Source organism: Hypomesus transpacificus, chromosome 24, assembly GCF_021917145.1.
Source record: "Hypomesus transpacificus isolate Combined female chromosome 24, fHypTra1, whole genome shotgun sequence".
Taxonomy (NCBI): Eukaryota; Metazoa; Chordata; class Actinopteri; order Osmeriformes; family Osmeridae; genus Hypomesus; species Hypomesus transpacificus.
In genome coordinates, this window is record NC_061083.1 from 2,604,818 (window position 1) to 2,617,562 (window position 12,745).

The window sequence follows — 12,745 nt, forward strand, 5'->3', positions numbered from 1 at the left end:
TCGTTTTTTTCCTGTTTTGTGTACCGTTCTTAGACATGGTCCGTTAAGATGAGAGACTTTGTTGCAGACTCACTTTGTCATGGATCATAACATCATTTTTTTTTAAACATTTGAATCAAGAAAGTCAAATTGATTTATTTGTTTTGTGCACAGTATAACCACAATAGAATCACACACACACACACACACAAGCATAAATAAGATGGAAGACGACTGTTGTCCTGAGTACTGCTGATGCTAATGTAACATGGACCTTCTACGCTTTTTAGGATTCTTGGTCGATTGTAGCCACAGTCCAGTCAACAGACAGGTCAGTAAGTGCTACAGTGACTCACGTCTTTTATATTCAACACGGCTCTCATGATGCTAGAAATATGTTGCCCTCAGACACTGTGGCAAAGTCTTCATTGTGCCGTATTCACAGAAATGAATACCCAACACTCATTATTAGTTAAATATTAAATATCATACATTCAGTTTTCTCAATGCAAGGGCAATTTGGCTTCAGATTCTCTTGATAACACCCAAAATGTTCATTATTACTGAGCCAGAGGGGCACGTGGACATATAAAAACGTGAGCTCATTAGCAACGGCAGCTAGGTAGGGTGTTTGAGGCCGTGGGGATATAGCGGATACTCAGTCAGGCCTCATGGTCCTCCTCATCGCCACCGACGTTTGTTTCTCCCAAGCTTTCCAGGAGAACCAGAACCTTCTACCTAGCGGTGTCACCTGAAGAACCTGTCGATTGTGTTTTGAGGGCCCGGGGCTTTGGCCTTCTTGGCGTGTGGTTGAAGGGATGATCCGTGCCTGGAGGGCGAACAAACATCTCATTAGGGTATATATGATCACAACCCGCACGCACGCACACACGGTGACATGCAGACCGGTCTTACCGTTTGCTCTTGCCTCCATGTGTGGTTTTCTGCAGAGGGGGTTCTCTCCCTGGAGGACGGATACAAACAGACGTTTAGCAACATGGAAAACTCCATCGCACAGAAAGAGTGACAACTCCTGGGGAACAGACAGAGATGTGTGTGTGTGTGCGTGTGTCTGCCACCACCCCCAGGATACAAAGACTGCAATTTCCCAGGCGAATGTGTCGAGAGGAGACCGGTGTAGACAGCTTTTTCCATCGGAGACGGGGTAAGAAGAGGGGTTTAGCGTTCGCGGAGAGCAGGGTCCGAGGAGGCCCCCCCCACAGGGGCGAAATGAGATGTCTACATTGACGTGGGAATCAATACACCCTCCACCCAACCCCACCGCCCACAATGCACCCGTCACTGCCACTAGGCCTCTCACCCCCCCCTCTGCTACCGTTTCCCTCGTATACAGTTTTACTCTGGGGGCCAAATAACTCAATATGCTTTCCCACCTGCTCTAAACTCTGTATGCTAATATATTTTGAAATGATTGGGAAGTCTCCAGGATGATTGATTTATACTGTATGTCTGACCCATATTCACATTCATAATCAATAATAGAAATATAAATAATATGATGACCTCTACCAATCTACATTGGTGCTTGAGGTGATTTTTGGATTTCCTGGCTAATCTCTAAACACTGACCTTTGACCCCGCTGTGGGTGATGGAGAAAGGCGGCTGCCCCACAGACGCTAGTCCCCCAAGCTCATGCAGCATTCCCTGGTTCAGGCAGAGGTCAACATGGCGGTTGAATACGGTGAGGTCATCAGTGTGCTGGGTCACCTGACATACCGGGCAGGTCAGGGCAGGGCCTCTGACGTCACGTGATTCGGACTCCGGAGCGACCGGAACGCGAGGAACACCCGGAGAAGAGTCTGGAAGAACACATCTGTCTCTCGGAGAGTTCGAGTCCAGGCGGTCTGTCTGGGAGATTCGGGCTGTTATCGCCAATGACTGGGGTTTCCCTGTACAGGTCTCTTGCAGTCTGGGGAATGCTGAGTCAGGCCTTCTGGAAGAGTCCATATCCTCTTCTATTGCTCTCATCTCTCTTTCAGCTGCCTCTTCCTCCCCAAGTATTCTGCCTCGCTCCATGTTTGAGCGTGGCTCTGAGTCCGGCTGGGGGTGGTTAGGCTCTGCGGAGACACCGCTGAGACACTGGTCTATGTGCCTGTTAAAGACAGCCAGGTCTGTGGTCCTCACCTCCCTGAAGCAGATGGGGCAGGTCAGGCTATCCGTCTGGGCCTCGGACTCACTGGAGCCCCAGGCTGACGTGGAGGCATGGGCCTCGGGCTCACTGGAGCCCCAGGCTGACGTGGAGGCCTGGGCCTCGAAGGAGAGGCCCGGGGTGGAGGCTGTCGATGCGTCCGGACCTGGCTTTGTGGAGGTCTGGCTCTTAGAGGACGGGTCTGTTCTTTGGGGGGTTGTGTTTGTCGCGTCGGCGGAGGAGTCCCCGTCCCCTGGTGCGTGGCACCTCTCAGCCTGCAGACGGAGACGTTGGGCGTGGGCTCTCTGGAAGAAGGACTGGCCCCCAGGCCTGCCCTCCTCCACCCCCCTCCGACTGGCCCTCCAGGTGGCCTCCCTCTGGCCCGGGGTGTGCTCCACCAGGGGAGGGCAGCCGGACGTCTGGGACTGGACCGGAGGCTCGAAGAAGATGGGCTCTTCTTTCCCTTTTCGGGCAGGAACTTGGGAGGGGCCACCGGAGTCGGCTCTGCCCTGCTGGAGGAATCCCACAATGCTCTTCTGCAGGGGCTTCTTGTCGTCTGAGCTGACGAAGGTGGAGATTCGAACACCTGCAAACAGAGAATGAGTCTAGCCATACGGTAGATTCAGCCACGTGTACAACATGAGCGGTAAAAACAGGGTTGCAACCACGGCATTAACACGGGGTGGGGCCCAATGGGAGATTACCCATGAGCCTCAGCCTCAGCGGTTGGGGGCTGACGCTGTCGATCTCCGTCTGCAGGAGGTCCTTGGCGACGGCAAAGATCTCCTCGGCCGTGGCCAAGGCGCACGGCTGCGTCTCCGCTCGGCTCTTCACCTCAAAGTTGACGTTCTTCAGCTTCAGAGTCACCGTCTTACCCTGGGCCCAGAGGGGTACAGGGGGTGAGTGAACACATAAATGAATTCATTCATTTCAGAATGGATTCATGAGTGTATACATGAGCTCCGACAAGGGACAGTGAGAAACTTTATGTGTAAGACCAGAGGACAGTCAGGAACAGCGGAAATGGCCCCTGACTGACTAACGTGACAAGCGGTGCTTGGCGAGTAAAGGGTCCAACACAGCACAGCCTTCCCCAGGTAATGAGATCATCTTCAGAAGGAGACACGGCAGAGGGCTGAGAGCCACTCCCTGACGTCTCCTTAACGATCCTCCGTTTCCTCTGGGGTATCAGGAACCACATCGAGACCCGGCCCGGCCCTGCCCAGAACCTCTCGTCTCGCTATCGATTGGAAGGAGACCGGCCCTTTGAGGCAACCACCTGAGATTCTGGTTAGAGGCAGATCGATTCTGGGAGAGTAAGTGGGTGTTTTCTGATGTGTCACGACCCATAAGGAGCCTCTATGAAGGCCCGCTCTGCTCTGTCGTAGCCTGAACAGAGAGTCATCTACCAAACGGGAACTGTGGAATAACCCCATGAAGGCTGTTCATGGCGAATACCAAACAGTGGCAGAAACACATGCAAATCTAAAGGGCAATTATTTGCATTTGACTCCACTACGACACAGACAATATGGTTCTGTTGTTAATCCTTCTCTACTCTATCACACTTGTACAAAAAGGTGTTTATTAACTTGCAGCGCCTCTTTCTTCAGGTCCTCAGCCAGGTCTTGGCAAAGCTTCTGGCAGAGAGACAGCTGCTCCTCTGCTGAGCTCATCTCCCCAAACGTCCTGCCAGGATGGGGAGGGGGGGGGAGAGGGGGGAGAGGGGGGGGGGGGGAGAGGGGGGGGGGGGAGAGGGGGGGGGGGGGAAGGGGGAGGGGGAAGAGAAGACCTTGAGAGGATGCATGTCGAAGACGCAATCATTGACGTTGAGGACAAGACGCTGGAACACCCCAGTACCTCTCTGTGCTCATGCTTTTTCTCTCTCCGTCCCTGAGAATCAAAACGAGAGGGAGAGAGAGAGAGAGAGAGAGAGAGAGAGAGAGAGAGAGAGAGAGAGAGAGAGAGAGAGAAAGAGAGAGAGCGAGAGAGAGAGACCAAATAAATAAAATACAACCGGAAGTCATTTATACCACAGTTAATTGGATGTCTCAATATATCGCCGGCTGTCGTTTGCCATTTTATAGCTGCTATGGCACCTTTCGATGTGCGTGGAGCCAAGCCCCAAGGAGATCTGGAGGAAGTGGTGCCAAGACGTCTCCGAGAACAACAGGGACACCAGCGCCATCTCCTGGCCGAGGTGGCCACAGGTGACGATGCCCAGGGCTCCAAGCATCTTCTCAGTCACCTTCCCTATGCCAGAAACCTACAACACCAAGACAAAAGCCACAACACATTTTGGATTCAGCGCTAGTCACATCCACCTCCAGTCACTTATGTACTGTAACCTCCACACCGAGAGAGCAGTGTGGTATATGTGTCAGTGTGATCAACTGGACTGTACCTTGCGGACCGCTAGATCTTTGACAAAGTCCATGACTGTTTGTCTGTTAGGAAGCAGTCTGTATTGACCGTTGGGTTTGTTCTTGTCACTGCACACCTTGGCCAGCATCATGTTAGGCCCAATGCCTGGAACACCGATATATATATATATATATTCCAAAACAGATGACAACATACTAAGACAATATGAAGTCAGTATCTCTCTCTCTCTCTCACCTGCGCTGGCGGTCAGTGTGGTCTTCTGCTCGATTCGAAAGCGCATTTCTCTCACCGCCTCTTCAGCACAGGTCCCAAACACCACCACCTGGCCTGGGGGGGGCGGAGGGGGAGGTGCTGGGGCTGTCATCAAACAGGACAGGGGAGAGATCCTCCCCCTCCAGCCCTGTCGGCCCTGAGAACTCACCCTGCCCCTCACCTGGAGAGAGCGAGAGAGAGAGAGGCCAGAAAGATGGGGAGGAGAGGGAGGGTCAGACACGTGTTAAGAAAATGAAGCCAAGCTTTAATTTGATCTAACTTTATTCTTGTCCCTTTCCATGCTTAATGGAAGAGAAAGAGGAAGAAACAAAAGAGATAGTAGTGACAGTTCTAATCTTTACTTCCCCTAGTCTGCCATGCGGAACACAGGAGGAAGAAACCAGCGTACACAGTTAAACCCTGCACAATCCTCTCTTCTCTTCACATTTGCATATCAATCATTGTATCCTATCTGGAGGTGTGCAGCGTTTGTTGTGCCACTAATGGACAGCTCCTGTCCACCGTGGCTGCAGGGGACTGCACCTGCTCCGGGCGGGGTGATGGTGTGGAGGCGGTGGCTGCGGAGGGCCTCGGACCAGCTCCTCCTCCGCTCCAGGTGGTCACTGATGTCCAGGTACGCCTCATCCAGGCTCACGGACTGGAAGTGAGGATCGTAGTCCGCAAAGATCTCTCTGACCTTCCAGAGGGGGAAGAGAGTTAACACCCAGTGTATGTTGTGTGTGTGTGTATGTGTATGGAGAGAGAGAGAGAGAGAGAGAGAGAGAGAGAGAGAGAGAGAGAGAGAGAGAGAGAGAGAGAGAGAGAGAGAGAGAGAGAGAGAGAGAGAGGAGAGAGAGAGAGAGAGAGAGAGAGAGAGAGAGGAGAGAGAGAGAGAGAGAGAGAGAGAGAGAGAGAGAGAGAGAGAGAGAGAGAGAGAGAGAGAGAGAGAGAGAGAGAGAGAGAGAGAGAGAGAGAGTCGAGGACGGATTACCTCAGCGCTCACTGCTTTGTATTTGTCAAAGTTGGTTGGAACTATGACCAGGTTTGGGCAGAGTTTCTTAGCGATGAAACCTGGCATGGCTGCTCGTACCCCAAACTTCCTGGCATGGTAGTTGGACGTAGACTTAAGAGAAGACACCGAAAATAATTGGTACACATAAACTAAGACAAGGTTGCATTGAGTTGCTTAGGGGTTAGCTAAACAAGACAATTATCACAAATTCTATAATATTGATGAGATATAGAATTAAGTCATTTAGCAGACGCTCTTATCCAGAGCGACAACTAGACAAATGGTGTATCACAGTCGAGTGTCGACCTTCCTCTAAAAGGTGCTGTGATACCGACACAGCTGTACATGGAAGAAGCTTCCGGGCTTGGTGTCGTCCCTGGAGCACCACCCAGGGCCCTCACCAGCCAGGGCCCTCACCAGCCAGGGCCCTCACCAGCCAGGGCCCTCACCAGCCAGGGTCCTCACCAGCCAGGGCCCTCACCAGCCAGGGCCCTCGCCAGCCAGGGTCCTCGCCAGCCAGGGTCCTCACCAGCCAGGGCCCTCACCAGCCAGGGTCCTCACCAGCCAGGGTCCTCACCAGCCAGGGCCCTCACCACCCAGGGTCCTCACCAGCCAGGGTCCTCACCAGCCAGGGTCCTTACCAGCATGCTCGTGGAGCCCACGGCCATGGGCTTGTCCTTCAGGTCGGGACAGTCCCTCATCTCCACGGCAGCATAGAAAGCATCCATGTCCACGTGCACGATGACACGGCTCAGCTCCCGGCCTTTCTCCAGGTCAGCGATCATCTTCTCCAGCTGCAGCAAACAGGAAGAGGTTTAGGGGCATAGGAAATGAACCATCTGCCCAAAAGAAGGACACGGGTTGTATAATGTGTATATATGCATTTATTTGAAAAGGGACAGTGTACATTGATAAACATGTAAATGCACCAGAATTAGCTAGGTTAGCTAGTTTTCATCCGTTGTCCCAGACAATGAGTTCTCGACCGTCATAACAACAGCCCATACATCTGCTTGTTAGGGGTGAGGGGATTCAGTTACTGTTGGGCCAAACTAACAAGAATATGACATGCACTTCTACAGTATGGGTTTGTACATTTCCTGTGTGTGTATATGTGTGTGTGTGTGTTCCTTGTAAGTGCAGCTGTGCTTGGCTGTATACTGTACCTAGACGCTACTGTACCTGAGTGTGTGCTTTGCTCAGCTGTTGCTCAGTGATCTGGGTTTTCTGCAGCATCATCCTCTCAACGCGCTGGTTCACCTGCTGCTCTCTCTTCACTTCATTCTCATAGAACCTCGAACCCTGTGCATCACAGGAAACAAAGAGCATGTGCATGCATTGACCCTTCCATTGTTTGCAACTTTCAACTTATGTCCAGTCTTGATACAAAAATGTGGCATCCATGGTGTTTTATAAATTATTTCAAAATACTTTTCTGTGTCTTAGCTGAATGTGTGTCTTTTTATATGGATTCCTATGTACTATGGCTGAATACCCTTCTACTGAATATACCATACATAGATTTATTGATGTTCCCTCACTAGTTACCTTTGAAGATTCCATGATGATTTTGTTGATCTTATCTCTGTCAAGACCCTCCATACCGGCCTTGTTGTCATTGAGGGCCATTCTGGAGAGGAAGCCCTCTCCGTTGGTGGAGGTAGTCCTGCCAGTCTCCATCCTTGAAACTAAAGACCTCGGGTGAATTATGAATCATTGAGCAAAATAAAAGTATTGTACTGCAGTCACAGACAGGTACACATACACGTTGAAAGCTTGAAGCTAGTGGAAGTCTGCATTGCCAAGCACTGTCTGGAAATATTTTTTCAAACTTGATAAAGTCACTGTGGTTAAGTTCACGCAGTTAGCTCTAGCTAGCACACTACTAAACAAGCCCGGCTAAAAGCAAATAATGTTTAATGGTTTAGCGTTAGACCTCTAATATAAACCAGTCGGTTTACTAGACGTCTTAGCTTTGTAGACACTATTAAATAATGGCATTGTTGTCGTTGTCTTACCTTTGGTATTACAACATAATTGTTCAGTTTACTTGTTGGCGCCGACTTCAGTTTTCAATTTATCTGCGTCGTTAAGAGGAGGATTTTTGTTTGAGGAAGTAGTCTACAGCGTAAGAATAGAGTAGATACAGAAAACATCCCTCCATACCAATACACATTTACAACGTTAACTACGTTAATAACATGATATGATAGGCGTGAGATTTAGATGTTATTAAACATGCACGTGTACATTTTAATAAAGTACAAAAACGTCGACACAGTTCGAGATGGGCGTGATATACAGATCAGCTGTGTTTTGCGCAGTTTCTGCAAATCCGTTGGCTATGACACCCACCAACGGACTAGGCCGTGGTTTGGGTCGTCCCCCTCCTGAGACTTCACAGTGCACTACACCGTACTAGTACGTACTACAGTTATTTGGCTTGCTTGGAGAGCTTTTTCGTATCCGTCTGGAAGAATTTTGAACCATACCGATGATTTGAGGATATGCAGTATATTTACGGAAGTGCATCATCTTTGTTATCACGGTGTTGTTAACGTAACTCTGCTCGTCGGTCTCACTTTTGACGTTAGCTCTAGCTAGGTTAGCTAATGCGACGCACGTCTTCACTAGAGGCTGCAAACCAAGAGATCCAGATAGTTAGCCTAGCCAGCTTGCTAACACAGCTCATGTTGTTGTGGTAAAATTGTGTTTAGTAAATTAAGCTTGATCACCACAGCTTGCTGGCTAGGGAACTTCTACCTACTTCCATGACTGTCTCTAGTGTTGTAATCTAGATACTGGTAGCTTCATGCTATCTGATTCTGCGTTTAGCTAGTGCAAGTAGCTAGGCAAGCTGGGTGACGATTGACCGATTGTTTTTATTATAAATTATTGCTAATCGCAAGCGACATGTCGGAGAAGAGTTCGAACTCATCAGGGTCCGACGAGGATGTGGATCCGGAATCTGGACAGCCTGTTATTGAGCTCGGTGGTGTCCTAAGCAAGGTTAGTCAAGCACATTATTCAGAGTTGCCTATGCTGTACGTTTAGTGTTAGACTGTGTTTTTCAGACATCGGTAACCATTTGTATTTGAACATACAACACTGTATTTACTGCAGGTTAAACTGCACCAATATCAGAGACGTTTAGAAAATGGGTCTAGTCATCATTTATTCGGAGATTACATATTTTGTGTTTAGAACCTTTATCAGAAACCCAGCCATTTTCTGCAGTACAAAGAGATTAACCAATCAAAGCAACTGACATTTTTGTCCATGTTATCATTCCACAGTGATAGATAAGAGCCAAGTCATGATCTCAGTCATGTCATAATGTTGCACTTTGGAGTTGTATGCTGACTGCCTGCCCTTCTGTTTTTGTAATGTTTGTGTTGACAGTGGACCAACTACATTCATGGATGGCAGGACCGATGGGTGGTATTGAAGAACAACACCTTGAGTTACTATAAATCTGAGGACGAGAGAGAATATGGCTGTCGAGGGGCCCTGTGCCTCAGCAAGGCTATGATTTCAGTAAGTATTAGTTCACTAAGATACGTTTCTGACCAATTGCCCCCAACCTTGTGACACAGGTGAAAGAGTTTGTGAAATTCAGAGATCCCATTACAGTGTCTCAAGTTTTTTTTTTCTCACTCAGCTCAGACAATGCCTCGGTGTTCTTCCATACAAGTTCGACCAGGAATGTGTAATTCCTCCAAGTCCCTTTTTTCTTAGACCCAAAGAGCTAAATATTAACTAGTAAGGAGGCTGGTAGGACTGTGTTTTTATCAGGGAAAGTGCCAGCATTTCAAGGACTACACTTAACAGTAAAAAATCAGATAGCGATAGTAATGTACAAGGTAAAACCTTAAATCCAGAGTTGGTCTCTGTAACATAAACTTCTATTAGCAGCTTACGATTAGCTTTTGTATTCTCTTTCTTTGTATATGGACATTTGACACTGGTTTCACGAGACTAGCCTCCTGTCAGTCAAAGAAGCTGAAATCCCACACCCTCGTTAAACATTCTCTTTTAGAAAATATTTCAATGGAGTACTAAGGCCAAGCCAAACAATGTACTACATCCCTGTATTACTGCAATATGATTGAAGTCTTAAATCAGTCAAAAAATCTGTATATGGGCTGTTACAGTAAGTTTCCTGAAGTGAAAGGTGCTTTGTCTTCATGACAGAGCATCATGGTTCCTGTTTTGTGCAAAGGACATTGGGAAGAAACGGCTTCGCAAGTTGCGTCGAGAACAAACCTCTCGCAAATCGCCTCACGCTAATAACCAGCGCGTCTGACGGAAGCAGCTTCCCCTCCGCCTGCCGGCCCAAACATCCCAGGGTGAGGCCTGTTGACGGGCTCCTCAGAGATAGGAGGAAGGCAGAAAGAGACAGCGTGCCAGCGCTTCTCCTCTTTCCAGACATCCCGTGAGCCACTGAGCAACAACAGCCTTGTCCTCTCGCACGGCCTCGCACACGTTCAGGAAGTGCGTTTGTCTGACTGTTCCTGCCTCGGGCTCATGGCTCAGTACCATGCTGTTCTTTCCAGTCAATTCAGGACAACGTTTATGCCTCGACCCACCCACAACCACATTTGTTGCTCTTGCCCTCTCCACTTTGCTGACAAAAAACACATTTGTAACATAAATAGCGGATTCCTTGTTTTTTTTGACCAACCTAAATGAATGGATCAGGTTATCTGATCTCGGTCTTTATTGACCCTGTGTGTCTGTAGCAGATGCTGCCTCACCTTTGGTTTCGTGCCATGTAGAAATCCTCCCAAGATACTGCTGTGTGACACCGCAACCACAAGGTTGGCAGTTTGTGTGGTTCAATCTCGGGACTGTTTTCACAGGGGCAGGTCGCGCTCTCTCTACACCTGGTGGAGCGGCAGATAAGGAAGGGTTGTTGAGTGCAGGGCTTTGTGTGAAGGCCGATATGGTCCTACACCACAGGACTTTGTGTATCTCAAATCAGGGAGACATGCTTGTCAGTGTTGCGTGCTACAGGCTAAAGCCCTACTGATGGCTGGTACTGGAAGGGAACGCCACTGACATCATAACCCGGCTCTTATGTCGCTGCGGAATGAGAACGAGGACAAGAATGTCAGTCGTTGCGTCGGTCGGAAAGCGCTGGAGATGGTTGCCTCAGAAAGCGATAGGCCAGACCCATGCGACTGCCCGTGTGCTACTGTAGTCTCAGTTCAGTGGTGCAGCCCCACTGTACTCAGATTCAATTCCAATCCCCAGAGGAAGCTTTTGTATTCAGTGCACTCCATTTTGAATGGGAGTCTATGGGCGGATGACCAGAGGCACAAACTTTTAAGCCTTCAAAACCTAAGTCCATTTTGAATGGGAGTCTATGGGCGGATGACCAGAGGCACAGATTCCGACGCGGGTCAGGGGTGTGGCGGGGTATGGAGTGGGCAGGGGCCAGGGGGGGGCTGTGTTTAAGCTGACCCTGGCTCAGAGAGGAATGTAGGGGGGGGGGGGGGATTGGTGGGTTGTACACAGACCTATGAGGATTGCCAGAGGTTTAGGAAGGAGACATTACACATGAGTTTCGAATTAAAAAGCCTTGTCAGTGAGTCACAGCGCGTAGGGACTGATGGAGTCCATGTGTATCTGTTTCCCCGTTCCCCATTCATCCAGTCAGGATTCAGGAGAAGACGGAAGCTTTGTCTGTTCTTCTGCTTACAGACAGACCACTCCCGTTGCTCTCTCACAACTGCATGCTGGCGTCATTAATGAGTCTGTTCTCTCGCCACCCTCCCTCAGCCCCACGAGTTTGATGAGTGTCGCTTCGACATCAGCGTCAACGACAGCGTGTGGTACCTGAGAGCAGAGGACCCCGCCCACCGGAACCAGTGGATCGACTCCATCGAGCTGCACAAGGTCTGTCTGTGTGTCTGTCTGTGTGTCTGTCTGTGTGTCTGTCTGTGTGTCTGTCTGTGTGTCTGTCTGTGTGTCTGTCTGTATGTCTACTGTTCAGTACGTGAGAGAAGCTAACCCCAGCAGCTGAACTGCATCACTGCTAGCGGGATCAGGGTGATAACGATGTTTGTCAGCGAGGTGTGTGTGTTTGCGGGGGGGGGGAGGGTTATCACGTTATAAGCAGAGGCTGGAACCGGGGGAGGGGGACTGTGGAATGTGACGGGGTCTCAACCACGCACCCCCCAGGAATGCTGGGAATCTCCAGGGAGAGAGCTCAGGGATCCCTCTCCTCAGACACCCAGCAGATGGGGGCGCCGGATGCTCGCTTTAGTGTAGGGCGTGTCAGCTTATCACAATGGTGTGTTGTTGTGGGTTTCCAGGGGACGGTGTTGGTGTAGAGGGCATGGGATGTTGTTGCTGAAAGTGAATCATGCCTACATGGGGGGGACTGACCACAAGGCTTTATCAGTAGTGTGTCAGAGCTTGCACTAAGTTGACTTCTGGATTTTGTGACCTCCAGTAACCTAGATAATCGCCTAGATATCTTTACTGCCACCTGCTGGACAGTTATGCCATTGTTGTTGTTTTCAGAGAATTTCGATAACATCTGGTTTTGGTCACTGATTAATCAGGTTTTTCATACCGACTTAAGGCACTGTTGAACTTTGAGAGGAAGGGTTATGTCATTAATACTGTTTAAGGCCACATGAGGTTTTCGCGATTCTAAGCGCTGGAATTGTAAGTGGAATCTGGACTTGGATCTGAATCTGAACTGCAAAACAAAGGCCACAGTATTTACGTAGCCAGCTATAATGCAGTTTTGTTCAGCTGTTAAGGAGTAAACCACTTCAGTGGTGTGTGTGTGGGCTGGGACATTTTACTGCTCTCAAATGCCTCTCTTGATGAATCATGCATGTGTTGTAGTCAGCCACCCGACACAAATTCAAACATCAAGAGGTACAAGGCACAGACACACACACACACCAGCCGATTTGCACCGAAACTAGCAGTGCTTTAACCAACAGGA

At 49.4% G+C, this 12,745-nt stretch overlaps 2 protein-coding genes across 4 annotated transcripts in view; one reads left to right on the plus strand and one right to left on the minus strand.

Annotated features, from left to right (window-relative positions):
• Nucleotides 1-142: 142 nt before the first annotated feature.
• Nucleotides 143-11,187, minus strand: polk (polymerase (DNA directed) kappa). Its single transcript, XM_047048063.1, is given in 17 exon segments — nucleotides 143-808; nucleotides 895-943; nucleotides 1,570-2,715; nucleotides 2,834-3,005; nucleotides 3,722-3,818; nucleotides 3,990-4,022; nucleotides 4,229-4,395; nucleotides 4,534-4,658; nucleotides 4,749-4,861; nucleotides 4,863-4,947; nucleotides 5,310-5,463; nucleotides 5,758-5,889; nucleotides 6,420-6,572; nucleotides 6,961-7,080; nucleotides 7,327-7,466; nucleotides 7,797-7,859; nucleotides 10,536-11,187. Coding segments are annotated over 15 exon segments (2,760 nt in total). The 5' UTR covers nucleotides 7,459-7,466; nucleotides 7,797-7,859; nucleotides 10,536-11,187; the 3' UTR covers nucleotides 143-726.
• The window catches only part of LOC124486466 (ceramide transfer protein-like), a 14,221-nt gene continuing 9,616 nt past the window's right edge, over nucleotides 8,141-12,745 (plus strand). Inside the window, exons 1-3 of one of the 3 annotated variants that reach the window (XM_047048065.1) lie at nucleotides 8,141-8,787; nucleotides 9,181-9,315; nucleotides 11,563-11,679. In XM_047048065.1, coding sequence (XP_046904021.1) covers nucleotides 8,692-8,787; nucleotides 9,181-9,315; nucleotides 11,563-11,679 — 348 coding nt within the window. In that variant the 5' untranslated portion in view covers nucleotides 8,141-8,691. The remainder of the gene's footprint in view (nucleotides 8,788-9,180; nucleotides 9,316-11,562; nucleotides 11,680-12,745) is intronic. The other 2 variants (XM_047048064.1, XM_047048066.1) reach the window with 2 other exon arrangements.